Genomic DNA, 23341 nt, shown 5'->3' on the forward strand with positions numbered 1-23341 from the left:
GCGAGACAGAGAACATGAGAGGGAGGAGAGTCAGAGGGAGAAGCAGACTCCCTGCCGAGCAGGGAGCCCGATGCGGGACTCGATCCTGGGACTCCAGGATCATGACCTGAGCCGAAGGCAGTCGCTTAACCAACTGAGCCACCCAGGCGCCCCAGTAATTTCCTTCTCTTGCTCCACCTATACAATAGTTTCCTCTTCTCACCACCCCCTCCCAATCCAATCTTCCACAAAGCAACCAAAGTGATCTTTTCAAAACATAAATCAGAGGTGTCATGACAATCAGGACTTGGTTGAAATTCCCCGTATCAAGAAAAGTGTCTGGCACGTGGTAGGTGTTCAATGAATATTTACTGAATAAACATTTTCTTCTGTACTCCATGCTACACCACTTAACATACAGACATAGCAGTTCTTTGTTTTTAAGGAACTTAAGGCCAAATTGAGAAGAAAAGAAAAATAAATACTTGAAAAGTAACTAGGTACTCCATAGTTAACTTACAAGTGTCTGACTTCTAGGCACATGTTAAAGAGTGCATGCAGATGCTGTGGGTAGCACTGAACTGGGTGGAGAGAAGAACATCTGTACAGGAGATAAAGGCAGGAGGAGATGCATGGGGAGCAGAGTCAGCAAGGCAGCCAAGTGGAGGAGCCCTGGCTTGTCTGCAATTACTGAGGTGCTTCCTTCCTGGAGGCAAGGAGATGGGGAAGAAGAGCAAATCCTAGGAGGCTTGGTATCTCCTGGAACTGCTAATCCAGCACGCTACCCTATGTTCGTTCCCACATGAAAGAGTTAACTACAAGCACTGACTGTGATACACATCACAGAGTGGAATCAGCCCTCCTCCCCAGCCCCTCCTCAGAGAGAGTTCAGCAATTTGCAAGTGATCTACGAAAACAGGAAGCAAAGTGTGCCACTTGAGGGATGCAGGGTTGTGCCAGAGACTCTGCATTGGGGAATGAAACATAAATCAGGCCTCTTCATATTTATTACACTTACATTTCTAAAAGTTATTACAAACCTGTTGATTAGATTGTTGCAGGCTTTAGGGGTTTTGTATTGAGGGGAGGGCTAAGTAAAGTAATTATTTGAAGGAAGCAGAGGGCCTATGATACACACTATAATCCTCAGGCTATTTTTGAATGCTTATTTTAGATAATTTTGTTACTAGAAAAAAGAGTCTGAGATTTAAGGGCAAGTGAATGGGGCAATAATATAAACTTTCTGGGGTAAGAAACCATCTCACCACACTGCCTTTTCATCTTTCGTAATCTATATCAGCTCACTATTGTGCCCATCATACCCACAGTGAATCATTCCTCCCAGTGTGCTAAACATCCTACATTTCATCACCAGTGTTTAATAAATTTTGTCTTATAAACTTCTGAATTGATTTGGACTGATCTAAATATCAATATACGTTATAAACTTTTGAATTGATTGTTTAAATATCGGTGGGGAGCAGTTGTGTTCAACAGCTTCTTTTCTTTGTTGTTATTGACTATTTTTTCTTTGCTAGGTCATCCCTCTATAAGATCAAGTCACATGTAAATCCAATTTGGACTTAAAGCTATTGTCTAGCAAAATAAATACGTATTTTATTTCTAGAAGTCATTTATTTTTTTTCTCTATAATTCAAGAAAGGCTGTATCCTCCACCTTCTTACCATCTATTTTTCATGTTTATACCTCATCAGCTTTCAGTCCAGGTGTTTATTCACCAAATATTTCTGAATGCCTGCCTTGTGTCAGACATGTTTTAGGTGACGAGGATACTGTGATAAACGAGCAGAGCAGGTCACTGCCCTCTTTGAGCTTATATTGTTGAGGAGGGTGGAGAAGATAAAAAATGAAATAAAAAGTATGCTGAGAAAGAGAATAATCGAACGTGGGCTGCTACTTACTTTAAGGGAAGTGACACTGAGGTTTAGACTTCAAGGTGAAGAACCAGAGAGAAAAGATTCTGGCAGAAGACTAGCAGTCGGGGAAATATGAGTTTTTTAAATAAGGCCAAGTAGCTGGGAATTAAATATCTGTGTTATGGTCCCAAATCTACAGTTGACATTTTTCTATATCTTTTTCACATATGCTTCATAATTTTGGATTTTATTCTGAGGATGAATACAACTCAGATTAGTATTACCTGAATGTCCATTTCCAAGGCTCTTTTCTTCCCATTCAGGTCATGCTGGTGGAAGCTGAAAATACTAATTCATAAACCATGATGTGGGTTCAACAGATTGGAACATCATATAGCTGAAGAATATGTATAATCATTATAGGACTTTACATCACCTCCAAGTAAGTGTCAAAATCAAATTTAAAACTCAGAATGTATTTTTGCTAAGAAAAGAAAATATATAGTTCCCAGATTAAGAGATATAATACAAATTACACAACAATAATACTGATTAGCAGTTTGAATTTTATGAACATTTTGAAATATCAAAGGAGATACTTTGTAGGTTTCAATTATGCATCAAGGTATCCAGAACTTGGAAACAAACAAACAAAAGTCACCAGAGGATACGAAAAACTCCAATTTAAATTCTTTCCCAAGTATCACTTAGGAACCATCAACTATACCTGCTCTAAGTGAGGAAACTTTTCATTACAATATGGTGTTGAATGTTTACTCTGAATGAAATTCAGCATATCCTGAAAGTGGGAATTAAAAGCAACCACATTAAATGATTTATCAAAAAGACATCAGGAAACTATAAGAGGGCTGTAAAAGTATAAAGGGATATAATGTTTCATTTATACATAATGAAGTACTGATTATCTTGTAGATTATATTGTTTGTTTCTGTTATATTTCATGATCTATGAATTAAGCACCAATTACAATGCTTTCTTTGCGAAAAGATAAAATGGGGACCAAAAATCCTCAGGTTTAATCCATTTGTAAAGAATAAACAGATTTTGATAATTACTTCCTGTTATGAAACTGAATTCTGATAAATAAGAATATAATGTTTTAAAATTCAAGAGCTTAGTCGTAGAATCAATGGACATAGAGTATTAGGTTAAGGTAAAAAAACCATCAAGCTGTTGTCCCATTAACTGGGCCAGAAAAACAGTAAAGCAAACCATCATCTGGGGCACTGTTCGTTATCCAGAAACTTATTTCTGGTGCAACTCATTGCATCTGCTATATCTGATCCCAACTGTTCCCTTGAGTAACACAGAGAGTTGATCACTTAAGTTAGATGTATATTTCATAGCAGAATTTATTATGATTAATAGAATTACCATAAAAAGGAAAATAAATTTTTGAATGAAATATACTTAAAACTGATAGCTTTCTACTACTGTCAACCTAATTCTATGCATCCTTGATAACACCAGAAATTTCATACCTAAGGTAAAAAACATGTTCTAAAGATTGGTTAAGCTGATTATTAACATAACTGAACATCAAAAGCAAAAAGGAAAAATATACTTAAGAGACCTTAAAGACAAAAAAAAAGAGACTTTAAACACAAACAATTCATTATCTATAAACGACTTTTTTTTTTCTATAAACGACTTTAATTATACATGACAAAGTTGAAGAAAAGATAGGTCCTTGGTAATTAAAGATGTTAGACAGCTAATCATATGATAAAGTTCTAGAATTTTGTGAAAGTTCCAGATTTACATAACTTCTTAGATTTGGAGAGCCATACCCACTGTCAAATTATTTTCTTGGTTAAGCCTCATGGTAATCATGTAGGAAGATAGGACTCATATTATACCTTCCATACTCTGCTGTATGATGATCGATGCCATGCTATGGTTTCGGCAAAACAGGGTTTGACTGAAGAGACAAAAGAGACAGATCTCCTATGGCACAGGCCAAATCCTCAAAGGAATAGACAGGATGAAGAGGTCCCAAGAGTCTTAATTCAAATTTCAGGAATAATTAGTACTAGGACAGCTAATCAGGGCACTTAGGCAGAGTTAAATGTTCCAGAACCATAAGAAGGTAATAGTCCTATAACGGCAGCCACCCTGAGTTAGAACAACTTCCCATCTGTAGGCAGAACTGTAAGAATGCCCCAAGATTCTCAGCCCCTTGTGAAATATACCCTCTTTCAGGGCACCTGGGTGGCTCAGTTGGTTAAGCGACTGCCTTTGGCTCAGGTCATGATCCTGGAGTCCCTGGATCGAGTCCCGCATTGGGCTCGCTGCTCAGCGGGGAGTCTGCTTCTCCCTCTCCTTGACCCTCCCCCCCTCATGTGCTCTCTCTCATTCTCTCTCTCTCAAATAAATAAATAAAATCTTTAAATATATATATATATATATACCCTCTTTCAGTTATTCAACCAAATACAAATCTAGGTACTGTAATTGGGGTTTCAAATCAGTTAACTTTAAAATGGGGAGATTATCTGAGTCATCCTGATTTATTCACATAGATTTTTTAAAAGCAGAGAGTTTTTAAATAGTTGTTGGCAGAGGGAGAAGTCAGAGATTCAAAGTATAAGGGGACTTATACAAAACAATTTCTCTGCTGCTGGCTTCAAGCTTAAGGGAGCTTTTTTGGCAAGGTATGTGTTGTCCCGGGTTGATAGCCGGCAAGAAAACAGGGACCCCAGTCCTACAACCACAGGTAACTGAACTCTGCCAATAACCTGAACAAGCTTGGAAAAGGGCCCCCAGCCCCAGATGACACAGCAACCGCAGGCTACCTAGATTTCAGCCATGGGAGACCCTGCACAGAGAATCCAACCAGGCCATGCCAGACTCTTGGCACATGAGAAGCTGTGATATAATAAATGTGTATGGCTCTAAGCCTCTATGATCGTAATAATTTGTTACATAGCAATAAAAAATTAAAACATCATCATTTTGAAGGGTTCAGGCAGAAGAAGCCAGCCAGAGTGGTCATCTAAGAGAGCTGAGATTGAGGTTCTCTGGAAAGGCAACCTGGAAGGAAGAGGTATACTAAGCAGGATTGATTAGAGAAAAGAAAAGAAAAATCAGAAATCCAAGGAAAAGTTAAATCCTATCAGCTAATCACAGAAAAAGCAGGGAATTCTGGAATTCTAGGACTATAGGAGCAATTCCCAAACTGACTTTTAGTCCACTGGATCCCCTGCTTAGTTAGCAATGAATGTTTATTGAAGGAAATGGGTGGGTAAGTGACGACAGGACAACCTGGGAGCCCAGGAGTGAGCAGAATTCGGCAGGTCAGAGCCTGGCTGCAGGCTCCATCCATCAGTGCATGCAGCTATACTGAGACTGAGAAGAGCAGAGACAGGAACCAATAGGCCCAGTACTGGATCTAAACCTAATTTACTGTATGATTCAATCAAGACTAGGCTCTAAAATCCTCCTAGTAAAGAAAGGAGAGGAGAAAACAGGTAACCTGATCACTTCCAGTTCTAACGCGCCACAGTGCCGGAAGTGGAAATAAAGGCTCTGGTGAACTTGTGCTCCTCCATTACTACTCTTTATGCATCCAAATTAAAATTTTACTTCAAGGAGCAAAAGGGAAAACAAAACATTTGCTACCAGAGAGTAAATAGAGAGGACCAAGTTCTGTGTAATGACCAGAGACCTCTCGTGCAAGCAGGAAGAAAGTGATAAAGGTGAGTACGACTTTGTATTTTGTGAGCTTTCATATTGGCTTTCTAGACACCATCAGGTCTGGGACAACATGTGAAGACCAAAAAATCCCCAAAACCTAAAATTTTCATTCCTATGTGAATTTGCCCCAAGTTAAGTATGTGCATAAGAAGTCCCTGCTGCTCACAGCAGTTTCTTATGACCCTTTTTTATATCTGGCGGAATGATCATACTTGGACCCAAAGCTTATGCAGGATATTTTAATTTAGGATCAAAACAGCTGTTTCCAGGGTAATATGGGCTTCACTGTATATAGAGAATTGCAAATAATGTCATTTATGTCATTATTTGCGTTTAATGTCATGAATGCCACTGGGGATGAAGAGGACTGGTTGGGCCTCCAGGATGTCACTATTAAAATGCAGTTCAGAAAGACAGATGGGGATATTAGCTGGATACATTCTTCAGTAAGTTCATGCTCTTTTAGTTCCAATGAATAAAGCTAAAGTCTTAATACATTTTGTTTTTACCAACATAGGGGAAACATTCCATGAGAATAAATGCTTTCTTTTCTGAGAATTGCTTCCTGTTACATTTTTGCATTTGCAGCTCTCTTAGGACCAGTTTCAACATAAGTCATTGGTACAGAAGTAGTGCTCCTGTTGGGATTCCTTTAAATGAGTCCAGATGGTACTCTCAGTCAATAAGTGATATTACCAGCTTTCAAGAGGAAAGATTTTATTCTCCTTCTTTTCTTTCCTGTTACAAGCCACTAACCCTTGTAGTTAACATCTGAATTTCTAGAAACATCATTTTTTACACCTGAAAATATCATCCACTGTGGTAGTCATAAACTATAAGATAAAAACACAAGATACTCATGATACAGGATGATACCTTGGTCACTGAAGAAACTCCAAGGTTCTGCAAAAAGGTAACATTTACCATTGCTTTGTCATCAGAACTAGCAAACTGTCTAACAACGGAACATCCAAATCCACTGAAGTGAATTTGCATCCCAGCAGGTACAGACCTCTTTCAGTAAGTTGAAAACCTTTGGGTCCTCTTTACAAGAAGCAGGGTCTTAACAAATCTGGGAAATCACAGATTTTTAAAACACAAAAGCAATTTACAACTGAGAAGAATGTAAGAAAGGAAAGAAGAAATGAGGGAGGAAAAAGTCCCTAAACAGGGTCATATCTATGATATGGGCAAGATTACAGAATTCATAGTTTCTACAGTATCTCTATAAAATTATTAATGTAGAAATGCAAGCAATTTGAAGCCATGCTTTAATAAATTATGTAACATTCCCTAGGTTAAGCTAAAAAATTAAAAGCCTGGTATGTTTAACTTCTGACTCAGGTTTCCATGCTAGCATATCCACCCTGCAAGTGAACTCATGATGATAACCAGACTATTTAATTGAAAAAGAGTTATGATCTTAGATTTCTGTGTTTCTTACAGGGTTGATGAATACTTGAGGGAGGGACAGAGAGGAACTGAGCTAAACTGATGCTAAATCTAGTACTAAAGAAATGATATAAACATTTATTCACTGAAAGGGTTTACTTTAGAATTAACAAAAGAGATAACCTTTTTTGGAACCAGCTAAAACCAAAGCAGAGCAAACCCTTTCTCCTAGAAATCATGACTGCCTATCAGCAATTATAAAAACAATAACGCTGACCTTGAATCAGCCTTAAAGGTCTTTGTATACAATTATATTATCAGCTTTATGAATTTTCAGTTGCTATCTCAGCCACAAATTCAATAAATGCAGAGTTGCTCAGTAATAAGAAGATGGCAATTTTAACAGTCTTCACTGAAAAAGGCATTTGAGAAACTCGTTTTACCAGCATTTTTCATGTTAAAAACTGACAGTTCTTTCAAATCCTGCTCAGCACACCTTTGATGAAGACTTGTGACATCTTAGGTAAACCAGAATAAAAACTGAAATCATATTCAGACAAAACCAGGAACAACTTAAATAATATCTGCAATCCTAGGAAATCAGCAGTCAGCTAAATGGCTTTTACACCTAGAAAATTTTTCTTTTATTCAATATTAGGATTCAAAATAAACTCCTGAAACATCTTATTTTCTCATCTTGAGTTCATAATTTCACTTCCTCTTCTGTAATCCTAAACGTAACAGCTAGCAACAGCACAGAACCCAAAGCAAAAGCACCTGCGTGTGGAGTTACTGAAATTAACAGATTGCGTACCTTTTACCACCAGCCAGGTATCATAGCAAACTTGGATTGCTGAAAACTGCTAGAAAACTCTTCAAAACCAGCCAAGTCCTCTGCTTTAGGGAAATCTTTGACAACGCTGGGGACATTACTGGCTGTCAACATCTGTGGGTGTTGCTATGGGCACAGTTACAAAGAACCCCGCCATCTACACAAAAAGGTATACATGCAGAGAAGGTGGAAGGGACACAGATAAATTGATAAGAAAATCAAAAAGAAGAAATAATTGCACTGGCAATATACAATAGGCACACAATTCTGAGACCATGTTTTACACTAATTCTCTTCCAATTGAAGCTAGAGAATCCAAATTCAACTTAACTGTAACTGTGACTAAACATGAACCAGGGGGTGGAAATAATATCCTACAACTCTGCACTCATACCATTTGTCACAAGTCTTAATTTAAACCTCGAAGTGAATTGCATTTAAAATAATATTTAAACTTCCACTTATAAACCCTTGATAATCGTTTATAAATCTACGGAAGAGAAAAGAACAGGTTACCATGAACAAGAACCTAATATCGATTTTTCGGCGGTGCAGTAAGGCATCTCCATTCTATTTGGCTACTGTCAAAGCCACTCTAACAGCTGGAGTCAAATTGCACTATTTACAGCAAGAGCCCTTGTCAAGTGGACCGTAAGTATCCTAACAATACACTATTCAAATGGCACTTTGCCACACAAATTGCTGACTTGATGAATAACCCATGTCAATGACTAAGGCCAATATAAAAGTTTCATTTTTATGAGAGGCTTTACATTCACACATTAAGTAAGCTTTCTTTGAAGAACCATTAGGCTATATATTTCAGGGATGCTGAAAATAATTAAAATCTGTCTAACTACATCAAGGGAACTTGACAACATTAATATGGATCTGGTGTTAACTACATTTGTCACACGAGTCAGAACAGTGCCCTTCTGTTCCTGGCACTCCCCACCGACACGTGCAGCACAATGTGGGACTTCAACCAGCCACGCACCATGACATACGAGCATTCTCTTTTTGTGCCTCAAATCTACACGGTCAACGAATGTTTAGATACAAGCAATGCTTTGAAGTCCTGTGAGGAAATTCATGGTTGCTTCTGTGTGCAGAGGGACAGCTGGGGTCATTTAATGGTGTGTTTTGTACTTTTCACAGTGACTCTGAGACCTCCTAAATTAGTTTTGAAAGAAAGCTGTGAGATGCTTTTCATACTTTTCCTCAACACTGAGGTGACCACATCATAAAGTTTAAATTTATGCCATAAAATGAGAAAGGGACATTCTTCATAAAGGAGCCATCAAAAGAAGGTATTAAGTATTACAGAGATGTTTATTTAACTATTATATGTCATAGGAGTGGTTATACTCTATCAAAAAGTTGTATCACTTCACATGTTCAAAAAGCAAATTGGTTTGTATATTTCTCTGCTACTGTATATTTTTCTGTCTTAATAAGAAGAGTGTTGTCATTTAGAAACTCAAGTTTTGTCTACGGCCATACCACCCTGAAAGTGCCCAATCTCGTCTGATCTCGGAAGCTAAGCAGGGTCGGGCCTGGTTAGTACTTGGATGGGAAACTCAAGTTTTAAGCTGACATTCACTAGATCAAAATACTCAGAAAAAAATCTTAATCCAATGTATACAGAGAGAAATTCCTGTATTTTAGAAATTCCTATATTTTAGTGACGTGCTTGGATGTCTAATAACAAAGATTTATTTTCTTTTAAAGTTACCCAAAATTGATGCAAAATATTTTGTACATTAGAAAAAAATAGCTATATGCTCTTCATTACATTAAAAACTATACCAAAAATTAACTACTCATCAAGAAGGTGAAAATTATCATTCTTTATTAAGGATTTATCCCTATGTATGCAATTAATTGTTTTCAAATACATGTTATTTGTTCTTTTCTATAGTGATTAAATTTTGGTAATAAAATATAAATAATTCAATCAAGCCTGAGTTAATGTACAATATGTAATGTTGCCACATGAATTATTATTTCGTATTTATACATGTAAATTTACAGGTAACATTTTAAAGCATTATCATTTAGAAACTACTCTAATTCTGTTCTGGTTATGCTTTTGTGTCATGAAATATGAAAGAACTAACATTTCATTTTGATAAAGTAATCAGTAGTGGGATCCAATTTTTTATTGGTGGCCTACCAGAGCACCATCTGTGTTTTATGAGAGGTAGCAGGATAAAGCCCTAATAAGATTTTTCGGCAAATGGTACCAAACAGACATCACTCAAGGTCAAGTGAGGGTTAAAAAATATGTATTTCTAGAAAGCTCACTGGAATATAAATAAATGTAAATGAATTCTTTATCTATAATCAATTTTATATGTTTGGAAAAAGATGTATGTACAAGTACATCATTTAGAGGAAATGCCATTAAAAAATCTTGCTTGGATTGGGAGCTATCATGTGCACATTTGTTTTTCTCAAAAGGCAGATTTCCAAACACATGTGCATTTCATGATTTCTATCAGGGAATAGACATGATACAAGGTCTTTGGGATTGCATTCTACATAGTGCAGAAGAAGTTGGAATAAGTTGTTTTATTAAAAATTCAGGTATCCAGGGAGAGAAGATGTGTTGGCTGTTTTGCCAGTTCCTCCTAGTGCCTCATGATCTCAAAGTCTAGAAAGGACTGTTTAGATCAGAAATTGGCAAACTGTAGCCAGTGAGCATCAAATCTGGTCCACTGCCTGTGTTTGTAAATAAAGTTTTATTGGAGCACAGCAACACTTGTTTGCTTAAGAATTGTTTATGGTAGCTTCTGTGCTCCAACAGCAGAGCTGAGTAGTTACAACAGTGAAAATCTGGCCCTCAAAGCCTAAAATGTTTATCATCGGATTCTTTACAAAAAAGTTTGCTTATCTCTGGTTAAGTTCAACACTGTCTGATACAAATAAAATGTAAACCACATATATAATTTTAGAATGCCTAGTAGCCTTATTAAAAAAAAAAAACTCTTTAGAAACAGGTAAAATTTAATAACATATTTTATTTAACCCTATATATAAAAAGATCATTTTAACATGTGGTGCTAGCCACATTTCAAGTGTTCAATAGCCATATGTGATTAGTGGCTACCATATTAAACAGTGCAGTGCTAAACAATCAACCAGGGGGGCTGTTGGGCCCTATCTGGTAGAAAATTAGTCTTTTTTTTAAGAAAGGGCATTCCCAGGACACGACAATGGGTCTAAATTGTGACAGTTAAAATAATCCTATTTATTACTCATTTACAGACAAGAAATGCAAAAAAAAAAAAAAAGGAAAGAAAGAAAGAGTTTAAAAGTAAGCAACCAACCAACAGACAAAACAGGCCTTTTCTCCTTAAAATATGATGCAGCTACAAAGATTTCTGCCATGTAGAGATGATTTTAGTAAGGTTGTTTATTTCCTACTTTGAAGCTAAATTCCTCCCATTGCAATTTAAACAGCTTCTATCTTGTTTTATCCTCAGCAGAATCTGAGAAAAGCAGTTCCCCATCACTAATATGATACTGTATTCCTTTAAATCCTTTAAGACTCTGGCCCTCTCCTACTCCAGAGATTTTTCTTTGTCTAGCTGCACAAATTCAATAACTCCAGCATTTCAAATTGGACCCATTTTGAAAATGTTGTATTGTGTTTGTCATTCTCTATAGAATCTGTTCCCAAATCCATATGCACTCTTCCAATGCAAGAAGAAAACTTGAATATAGCATTCAAGTAAATTCCAAATATTTCGAAACACAAGTGGCTCACCACACAGATCTAACATGCTTTTCTTCTGTTTAAACAATTCACTCTACCATTTGAAAGTATTTCACTGCATGTCACTAAAATCCACACAAAAAAGTTCTGAGACACAAAGTAACGTTAGACATTTCTACATTTCACAGGGTTCCTGTACCTCATTTTCCTACCTCTAAAATGAGTGTGATTCAAACCCTCTTCTTTCAAACTATTTTTTTTTCTTATGAAAACCCATGAAGCATTTTATTATATTAACAATAAGGAGAATGGAGAATTTCCAAGCACTCTTGAAATTTCACGCGTATTAAATTTGTAAATAAAAGATTAAGATAAAACAATCTCAAGAGCTTAAATCAAAGAGAATGAAAGGAAGATATGCAGCACATAACTGGAGAAGATAGAACTTAGGGGAAGCGCAAATAAAAACAGCTCTAATTAGCAGTAAGCTCAAAAATAATAGAAGTATGGTGTCTAGAACAAAGGAGGTGATAGTCCTGTTTGATTAAACTCGCCAGCTCTGAAGAGAGCAAAGGTTAGAAAACGCAGTCATCTAAGGCAAAGGGCACTCGCAAGGAAATAAAGCTGGAATAAGCCTTAAAGTAGGAAAACAAGACTCTGGCATTTTATTGCTTCCTGGAGTCAAGAAAGAAACAAAATTACATAAAGAAAATGAAATCTATATATACTATTACCACTACCTAAAGGGTAGCTCTGAGGTCCTCCAAGAAACTGAAAGAAATAATAATCAGTTTACCTTCTGGGAATTAAACTAGTAAAATAGGCACTTGATGAATGAGATTTGCTACTGCAGACCCTGTGCATCTGACATGCACGAGTCAAGACATCTCCTTCTCGTCTGCTATTCTAGCATATAATTCCCCCTATAAGATGCATACTTTGTTATGCATAGAGAGCAGGAAAGCCACATTAAGACGGGAGTGTGGAGCAGTCATCTGGGCTCACCCACCGGGCTTTATTTACCTCAATCTTATAACATGTATGATTCAATTTCCCACATTTGGAGACTAAGACCTTATGACTGTCATTTTCGGTTGTGAATGTCCAAGTTTCATCAGACTGACATACTTTTCCTTATAAAACAGAACCTATTTCAAGAACGTGAAAAGCAGTTTTGGGAATCTAAAACCAATCTGACTAAACGAGAAAAGAAAAACAACAAACCAACAATGACAGGCTGTAGCCTAATGACTGGTTTTAACATCTGAAGGAGGAAAGTATGAACAAAAGTGGGTGGCCTAAATGCAGTCTTAAAAAATAAAGATGCAAAATTTAGGAATTTGTCAATGTAGATCAGCCTTATCCAAGAAATGCAGTACCTCGCATCAGACTCTCAGAGCTCAGGGAATGAGCAGCCCCTGCCCCTGACCCCCTCTGTGAAAACCCATCTCCCTCTTCCTCGCTGCTACCCTTAGCTTTGCTGCAATGACAATGTGCTGAGTGATGAACAAAATTTCAATGACATTTATCATCATAAACTAGAGCATTGTCATTCTAGTTTATACATGCATTTCTTGGGTGTTTGGTTAGTGTGGCTCAGTTCTCAAAAGGTTGATAAAGCCTGGCCCCACTGATGAAATCTAAATCAAGTCTTTAAACCCAAAAAGCTGAAGATCGCCCACGGTGCCCCCACCCCCAACCTGCAGCCTTTTTTTTTAAATTAATTTATTTTTTAAGTAGGCTCCATACCCAATGTGAAGCCTGAACTGATGACCCTGAGATCAAGAGTCACATGCTCTATTCACTGAGCCAGCCAGGTGCCCCACACCCCTCTTTTTCTCCCACCTTGCAGCTTTGAGGCACAGCTTGAGCAGCTCATGAAGCTTTCTTAGAGATGACATATCCTTTTGCCTCTAACCATATATATGCACATGAGATAAAACAAAGCCTTATTTAAAGTCCTTATTAATGGTATTTTAAGTCTTCATAATACCATTAAAATAATGGAAAATGTTAACAAATTAGTGAAATTTTCATTTAGAAATCCCACTTCTGGAAATATATCCCATTAAATAATACTGAATATGAAAAAAAGCTTTAAGGTTTATAGATATGTTATTCATAAAAGTGAAACATAAAAAACAATCCCTATATTAACCACAGGAAAATAATTTAATCAGTAATAGTATATGCAAAGTATAGAGCATGATACAGTCATTAAAAAGTCATAGATAATATTATGAAAATAGGTTTACATAGAATATACTCCATTAGATATATAATATAAATGGCATAGTTACAACAACATGATGAGGGGATAACTTAGAAATATAGATGACAAAAAGATGGAAGAGTCCCTTAAAGAAATCAGATTAAATTACCATATTATTTTACAACTGAAAGTTCTTCATCCAAATCTCTGTGAAGGTGGTTGACTTGGTTTATGGAACTAAATGCAAACTCCATCACTGTGTATTAATTAAGGCTTGGAATCCTAAAGAGCTGGTGATCCTATAGAGGCTGAATATATAAAAAAATTTCCATACAATAACCCAGTTTTTGTGATACCTTTTTGGTTTATCCATAATAAGCATTTTAAAGAAGAGGTCATATATACTCAACTGAAAACCAAAAATGGATCCAGACCACAGAATATAGCCCCTCCCCCAACTGAAAACCATCTAGAATTCAAAAGCTAATATAAGATTGACTCAATTACGATAGCCAGAACCTATCTTTTCAAAAAGAATGCTGTACCAAACCTAATAATCACTTTAAAAGTTATCCTGATTCACCCGAGATCACTTGGTAGGTATGTCTGGTAGATGTAGTCACCTCTCAGTTCTTGTTTCTGTGCTGACATTTAATAGCCACATATCCATGAAGGAACATCACTTCTTACTCAGGGTTGATCATGTTCTTTGGAAGCAGCAACTTGGTTTGAACTTACCTTACATGAAGACTCCACCTGCAGACCAGGGCAAGGTATTGGCCCAAACTGATAGGAGCTGGAGGATCTCTGTTCTACACTTTTGTGCTTATGTGTCTCTGAGGCAAATGGAAGTACAGAATCAGGCTTTAGAAGCTGTGAATCATCACAACAACTGAGAATAATTCTTGCTCTTTCTCCTGTTTCATGTCTTTCCAAAGTGCCTGGAAAACAAGATTAGAAATAAAAAAAATTACGCACAATATTTACTCCAAAAGAATGAAAAGAACAAGACACTTTTACCAGAAAAAAAATTTAAGTTAAAATTAAAATTTTTTAAGTGATCATGCCTTCTTACAGGCGAAAAAGCAGCCTGGGAGCTTTCTCTCAATTATTCAAATCATCATCTAACAAAGGCTGAAATTATGGGCTTGAAAACCTCATCTTCCTCTTTGTGCTTTTTTATCCACTGAAATCAACAGGGCATTCAATAGTTTTTAACAGTAAAATCTTTTACTTATTATACAGTATGCAAGTGATCAATAACAACCAACTATGGAATATTTTAGTGCTGTCCCCTAGTGTTTCAACTCACAAACAACAGAGAACCGCAGTGCTGTTTGCTAAAAAAAGAGAAGTTTCTGTTGGTAATATATGTACATAATTTAAGTGGGATAGGACAAGCAAGAACACAGTTGCTTTGTATTGCTACCTCCTTTTCCCAAGGGCCCTCACTGCTTCAGGAATGCAGACTACTCTAGAATTTTATTATTGTTGCTATTATATCCTTTGACTTTTCTTTATGTTATTAGAAGAAAAAAACAAACAAACCCACAAACAATCCTTTGCCCTCTTCTCTGCCATTCCTTCAGTTCCAGAATTTCAAGATGCTGGTAAGTTCAATTCAAATTTAAAAGGAACAAGTACAAAGTAGAGCAAAAGTATCAGAAAACAACTCACAAGGAGTTAATGCTTTTATAAAATACATGCCAAACTCTCACTGAAATCTTAATAAATATGAATTAATCATGACCGCTGTCTCTTACGAGTTCATTTACATTATTCATACTATATTAAATATAAAACTGTTATCCTACTAAGTAAAGATGCTAAGGAAAATTAACTTGACATACAAACAATACAGATTTCATCTCATATTACTCCTTCCCTATCAATGAGAAAGTAGTTGTACTAATTGTTAAGAAGGAGAAAAGTAATTCTTATTAGTAATGTTTTTTTTAAAGATTTTATTTATTTATTTGAGAGAGAGAGAGAGTGCACAAGCAAGGGGAAGGTCAGCAGGGGAGAGAGAGAGGGAGAGAAACCCAAGCAGACTCTGAGCTGATCACAGAACCTGATCTCAGGACCCTGAGATCACAACCTGAGCTGGAACCAAGAGTTAGATGCTCAACTGACTTAGCCACCCAGGTGCCCCTCTTCTTAATAGTATAAAGAAAATATAAATTTAAAGGAATTACAATAAGGAAATAAAAAGAATTCTATATTACTATCTTTAGATAAATAGATTCAAAGATTAGGACTATCCAGTCTTTTCTCATTTTCCTCTTCTCTTCCATATCATTTCTTTACAGCAACTAACCTCTTTTAGTTGGTACTTTGGATTCTAAATCAGCAACAGCTACTATGCTAAAATACTTGGTGGAAGTTTAGTCTCTAGTCTCTTAACAATGGCATATTTTTTCATTCTAACATTTCTGCATTCATAAATTAACACCTTTAGCATATAAACTCACAAACATGTTATTTTTCTAGGCTTTTTTTTTCCCCATCAAGATTGATATATCTTGAACAAATAAAGCTGGCAGCAGCAAGAAAACCCCTTTTCTCAAGGACAATAATAACAAAAGTTTCTCAAACCAAAGATAATATTTATTACTCCTTTCTGAAAATGACTGCATTCCAGAACTTGTAACTGTGACCCCCGAGCAAACCTCACTGACTTTCTGAGGTATCTCTCTTTGAATATGGTATCACCATGGATAGTTTCTCCTCATAGGGTTTCTATGGCTCTCAAACTGTGATTTTTTTTTTTTAAAGATTTTGAGAATTCTTGGGAAAGAATTTATTGTACTTTAATACATATAACATGTGCCTTATACTATACATTTTATACATACATATACATTATTCTATACCTAATGTCTTACACAGACATAACTATTTCTTGCATTTCTCAGTGATGAAAATACCCATGAACTTGGGCAGCCGTAATCTATTTTCATTCATGCATAGATAAATAATCAACTTAGCATCTACTGTGGGTCATTCATTCACTATGCCAGATGCTAGAAATTTATGCTAAACAAGAATGACTCAGTTCTTTCCCTCTTGAGCTTACTTAACATCTCATGGTTGTGTAGAGGCAAGAAAGATCTTAAAACTAAAATGTTATAATATATAAAGTAACACAAAGTTATTTTTACTCCAAACTAAAAATCTCCCATTCTAACAGAATGTTGGACACTTGGTTTTGTGAACAATAGCTTCCATCATGATTAGCTGTAAAGTATGTGAAAATAATTATTTTGTTCCAAAGAACTGGTGGAAGCACAAATGTGACATAAGGAATCATGAGGGTGAGTCAATTTCTTTTAAAGTTATCATAGACAAGTAAACAGCACGTTAAAAAAAATGAAGTGATTTTATTAAAAGTTCAAGACAACAGCTTTTTTTTTTTTAAAGATTTTATTTATTTATTTGAGGGAGAGAATGAGAGAGAGCACATGAGAGGGGGGAGGGTCAGAGGGAGAAGCAGACTCCCTGCCGAGCAGGGAGCCCGATGCGGGACTCGATCCCGGGACTCCAGGATCATGACCTGAGCGGAAGGCAGTCGCTTAACCAACTGAGCCACCCAGGCACCCCAAAACAACAGCTTTTAAAAGCCCTTGGTCAAAACACTGAGAGTGGATAAATAGCAAATCCCAGGTATGCCAGTCACCAAATCACTGTTGATTAGTTCCAAATTCACCCTACATTGCCTGGTCTGTGAAAATGGTTATGTGCTCTTTAAATATTATTCCTTCAACAGCTGGTACAATGTTAACTTGTGTGGATGAAAGGTGATAAAAAAAAAAAGAGGGGCACACCTGGGTGGCTCAGTGGGTTAAGCGTCTGCCTTCAGCTCAGGTCAAGATCCCAGCTCCGTGTAGGGCTCCTTCTCCCTCTGCCCCTCCCCCTGCTCGTGCAATCCTGCTCTCTCTCTCTCTCTCTTAAATAAATAAATAAAATCTTAAAAAAAAAAAGAAAAAAGGAAAGTCTAGCAGAAGAAAACGGTTCTGTATGCTGTGCTGCAGCAGTGTGGGGCAGCCTGAAGCACCCAGCATGCAGCAGCTGCCTTGGGCACACACTGTGTGAGGCTGTAGGACAGAGTACTTCTAGTGAGACATCTCTCTGGGAATGCTTTTCCCTAGCCAACTTAGGGAGCCTATTTCTGGCAAGCTCCACACCACACCACACCAGCTTCTCTACCATCCAGTGACCACAGCTATGACCTTTCCTGTAAAGTCAGTATCTCAGCCCTGGGGCTGGGGTGTCTCTTCCTTGAGCAGCCTATCTCAGCTCTAGGGGTAGTAGCTGCTCCTTAAATCTGCTATTCCTATATTCTCTAGAGTCTTCTTGAGTTCTTCCCAACCAGTACCTCATATCAAATTCTTTGTGATGGTTAATAATTGTTTATATTAAATTTTCTCTGGTCAAATTACCGTGTCATTTCTCTCCCCTGATTAGACAGATTGCTATACCGTGATAAAACACTTCCGATGCAGAATGTTCTTTTAAATAGATCCTGAAATTATGGGATTCATATAACTTCAGGGATGTATTTAAATTGTTAGAAGAGTCTATGGCAAAAATGGTAAGCAAGGAGGAACGGCATGACCCTGAGGAGGTCCAACAAGCAGAGCCTTTGTAACTCTAATGACGGTCTTTGGCGGCAGACAGAATTATCACTGCTTCCTGATATTAAAGAAATATCAGAAACCGAAGGTTTACAAACTTGCTTAATTCAACATCCAATTTCAAGAGAATTATTGCTTTCCAAAATGAACTCAATGATAACTAGATCTTTTTTTTTTCTTTTGCTCTGTGCTACGTCAAGAATACAAGCTAACTCACACTTAACTCTTCATTTGAATCAATCTGAACACAATAAGGAAAGATACGTGTGAATTACATATGATTTTATGTGATAATATAATTTCCTCCCTGAAAGTAGGTATTATGTGAAAAATACAATAAATCTATTCCAAGTAAAATTGTATTGTATAAAAATGCTTTCTATGCAAATATGTAAATATCTTGCAGTTTTTCTATTGCTTTTCCATTAACATGAGTTTTAATACAATTTGTTCTAATCATAAACTAATAATAGTACCTCTGAGGATGGAATCAATCCTGAGAAAAGAGAGCTTGGAACAATTAGTGTCCTAACAGAGTGAAGGAAAGATGACACCGGTAAGCATTAGAAGCACTTTTCAGTGATCCCAAATTGCTTATTCCTCAAAAAGCCAGTGCACAGAAATATAAGGAGTAGCAAGATCCTCTGTGCAGAGCCCTAGGCCCATATTGACAGTATTTCCACTGTCTACCCTGCTTTCACTGCCAATTCAACATTGCATACCTAATCACTTTTTTTTAACCAAAACTTTCCCTGTGTTCCCCCTTTGCAACCGTGTCTAGCTATCACCCTCTCTATCTGTCAGGGATGACAGCCTGCAGACATCACTGGATGGTGGCTCAGAGGAGACCTGAGGCCAGATTGCCCTGCACATGAATCCTGGTTTTACCTTGACAGTCGTGCGGCTCTGGGCAAGTCATTTTACATTTCTGTGCCTCCGTTTCCTCACCTGTGCAATGGGGTTAATAATTACTCTGACCTCACAGGGTTACTATGTGGATTTCACTGAGTAGATATTTTAAAAGGCTTAGAAGGTTCTGGCACACAGTGTGTGCTGTTCTATATGATAGCCCCCCTCTGACACATGACAAGTTCTCACTCAGCCCCTTGTGAGCAGTTTAACAAACCTCCTTGGCTCTGTGGCTCTGGGATCTGCCTGATACCTGGGCCTGGGGTCACTGCACATATGACCAGAGTGGGCCCCCCACCGTCTCCTACCTGAGACTCAAATCTTCTCAATCAGCCTTGCCTCTCAGGCTAGTTATAATCAGAATCAGTAGGATTATATTTTTGACTTATTTTTTAATCCTCTTTAGTAAACCAGGCTGAAGTCTGGCATAAATTAAAGGCTAGATAAAAACTTCTTAATGGATTATATGACATCAGCAACCTAGCTAATGATTTTTTACTGTGGCAACACTTGGGATTAAATCCAAACTCCTTGACCTACAAGTCATATTCTTGCCTCTGCTTCCTCCTGTGTCATCCTCCCCTTGCTCACAAATCAGATCTTTTTAAATACCCTTGAAATAAACACATCCTTTCCTGCTATCTCTGTCTCACTCTTTAAGTATTAGCTTAATATCTCACCTCCTCAGAGAGGACTTTCTAAAGTAAATTCTTATCCTCTCTTGAATTGTTCTCTATCTTAGCTTCTTTCCTTTATTTTATAGAACTTAACACATTTGTATTTGGTGTATTTGATTTGCTTGCTTAAATTCAGGGCTGCCCCACTTCCAAATGCTTTTTTTTTTTTTTTTTTTTTGCAAGTATGATTTCTATGAGCTTGGAACAAAGCAGGGGTCAATACTTGTTCACTGAATGAATAAATTAAATGTTACCCTTTTCCCTGTAGCAGGGGAAAGAGAAGGCTGTGAAGGCATCAGAGCATACCAGGGTCTCAGTGTGACGGGAGTTAACACCAAACTATTCTCATTATAAACTTCAACCCCAGAGCCAGCAGGCTGCCAGCAATGGGAAGAGTACATTCACATGACAGGTGCCTCTCCTACCTCACCACTATGCTGCTGGGTCCTCCTGATGCCCCAAGAATTTGGAACTGGAAAAGAGCGAATCAGTCTCTGAATGAAACATGTTAGGACTTGTGGAGTAGCCATTTCTTGCTCCAAGGACTAAGGAGCAAAAAATGCTAGTCTACAGAGAAAAAAGAATACAAAAATGCACAGAGAGACACGGGAAATGCACAAAGAAGGAAGAAAAGAGAGACAGGAAGGGAGGGAGAAAGAGACAGACCCTCAACTTTCTAGTTCTGTTTTTAGTCCCTTCCTAAGGACTACTGCCCCTGAAGTCTCTGCAACACACCCCCGAGTCCTTACAATAGATACTTCTTTCTGATAAACCAATCTATTTTTATTTTTAAATTTTTTTAGATTTTTATTTTTTTAGATTTTTTAGATTTGAGAGAAAGAAGCAGAGGGAGAGAGACAAGCAGATTCTGCACTGAGCTCAGAGTCTGACGTGGGGCTGGATCTCATGACCCTGAGATCACGACCTGAGCCGAAATCAAGAGTTGGACATTTAACTGACTGAGCCACCCAGCGGCCCCTAAACCACTTTAATTTGGCTTCTGTTTCTTAGCTACCTGAAGGGCCTAATAAAGAAGGAACAAAGATGTTGAAAAAGCCAAGTTTGAGAACATCCAAACAGATATGCAAAGTTAACAATGTAGAGTTCCAGGTAGAGGTAGAAGCATGAAGACAAAGGCTTAGGTTTTACCAGCAGATGGGTGGGGACTAAATCCCAAGGAAAGAATGCCATCTCCAGGAGAGTTTGGAGTGAGATGTGTCAAGACACCAGCACAAAACCTTTTAGCAATTTCTGCACATAAAGAGGAAAGGGAAGGAAAAGAGGAAGATTCAGAAACTGTTGTAAATCGGTATCTTGCTAAAATATAGCCACATTTTAAGTGCATTAGGATTGTCAATATTTTTAGGATACCTACAGATTTTTTTTGTTTTTAAATAGGGCAAATAATCACTTTGTGATGTGCCTGTTATGAAATCTAATTTTGAAGTATCAAGCTATCTTAAAGCAAGATGTATTACCATGAAGGATGCTGCTTTCAGTTGTGGTAGAAGAGCAAGGCAAAGTAAAGAGAACACTTTTAGGTGATCAAATATTCCTTACAGATGTAACAGACTTGAATGTCTACATAAAGAAAGGAAAGAAGGAGTAGTAATATTCCACACTTTAATTCCCTTCCAAATAGCCAAAACCTGCTCCCTTGATTTTATGTCTCTTATAATTGGCCCATATTTTTAATATTTGCTATCTTCTATCTAAACATTTTTTTTCAACTCCCACTAATATTTACCTTTGAAAATCAACAAAATTATCATGGCTCATTATCAATTAATGAATAGTTTTAAATTACTTATTTTATTTTTTTAAATTTTAAAAAAATTTTATTTATTTATGAGAGAGAGCATACACAAGTGGGAGGGGAAGATGCAGAGGGAGAGAGAATCTCAAGCAGACTGTGCTGAGCACAGAGCCTGATGTGGGGCTCGACCCCAAGACCATTAGATCAGAGCCTGAGCCAAAACCAAGAGCAGGATGCTTAACCAACTGCACCATCCAGGTGCCCCTTAAATTACTTACTCTAAACCCCCAGCCAGACAAACTCTATCTTAATACTCAATAATTAGGTCCACTAAATCTGTGGGGAAAAGAATAGCTACTAGCCCAAAAGGGATAGAAATGGTTAAAAAAGAAATCATAGTCACTTGATGAATCCATCTGCAAATGATTAGAATAAGATTCAAAAATCCCCAGATAGAGTAACATTGTATCACATTCTACAGAAACATTTTATTGGGGGGCGGAGCAAGATGGCGGAGGAGTAGGAGACCTGGATTTCGTCTCCTCTCAGGAATTCTGCTGGATAGGGATCAAACCATTCTGAACACCTACAAACTCAACAGGCGATCGAAGAAAAGAATAGCAACAACTCTCTCATCAGAAAAGCGACCACTTTCTGGAGGGTAGGACGTGCGGAGAAGTGAATCCGAGGCGATATTTGGGAGGATAGATGGCGGGGGAGGGGCCTCCGTGGGCCGCTTCTGGCAAGTGATAGAGCCGCGGAGCACAAAATCGGAACTTTTAAAAGTCTGCTCTGCCGAGGGACATCACTCCGGTGGCTAAGCGGGGGGTGGAACCCCCACGGGACAGTGTGGTCTCAGGACCCTTGGGGTCACAGAAAGACCAGGGGTGCCTGAGTGCGGCCGAGCTCCCAGGTATCAGAACAGGGAAGCCGGCTGCAGAGATGGAGCCCAGGCACGGGCTCTCAGCTCGGGGTTCCCATAAACTGGGATCCACGGCACAGTCGGGCCACTGCTCCTCCAGCAGGGACCCAACAAGCGGCAGATCTGGGGAGACTCACCTTCCTCCCCTGGGAGGAGTGGCGCGGGAGTGCACCGTGGGATCTGCTGGGTTTGGAGACTCCACCCAGGGTCGGGTGCCAGAGATAGAAACGCGTGGTCACAAGCCGGGTGAGCACGGAGTGTGGCCGGAGACCGGGGAGACGGGAATGACTGACGGCTTTTCTCTGGGGGCTCACTGAGGAGCGGGGCCAGAGTTCTCGGCTCCTCCGGGGCAGAGATTGGGAGGCCGCCATTTTCACTCTCCGCCTCCAAAGCTGTACGGAAAGCTCGCAGGGAACAAAAACCCCGGAGAGCAAACCCTAGCAGATTACTCAGCCGGGAGGGGGCAAGGGCGGGGCAATTCCGCCTCCGGCAGAGACATTTGAAAACCACGGCAACAGGCCCCTCCCCCAGAAGATCAGCGAGAACAGCCAGCTAAGACCAAGTTTACCGATCAATGAGAACGGCAGAACTCCAGCGCTAGGGGAATACTACACATAGAATTCATGGCTTTTTTACCATGATTCTTTAGTCTTTCAAAGTTAATTTCTTTTTTTAACTGTCTTTTTTTCTTTTTGAATTTTTCTTTTTCCCTT

The 23341-nt window shown here is 38.1% G+C and overlaps 1 protein-coding gene across 4 annotated transcripts in view; it reads right to left on the minus strand.

The window, feature by feature from the left end:
• Window positions 1-23341, minus strand: part of WDR72 (WD repeat domain 72) — a 175691-nt gene that overhangs the window by 86932 nt on the left and 65418 nt on the right. For all 4 annotated transcript variants that reach the window (XM_031031982.2, XM_031031981.2, XM_031031989.2 and 1 more), the window contains exon 14: window positions 14469-14671. In XM_031031982.2, coding sequence (XP_030887842.1) covers window positions 14469-14671 — 203 coding nt within the window. The remainder of the gene's footprint in view (window positions 1-14468; window positions 14672-23341) is intronic.

Source organism: Leptonychotes weddellii, chromosome 9 (assembly GCF_054177405.1).
Source record: "Leptonychotes weddellii isolate Sample4059 chromosome 9, ASM5417740v2, whole genome shotgun sequence".
Classification (NCBI taxonomy): Eukaryota; Metazoa; Chordata; class Mammalia; order Carnivora; family Phocidae; genus Leptonychotes; species Leptonychotes weddellii.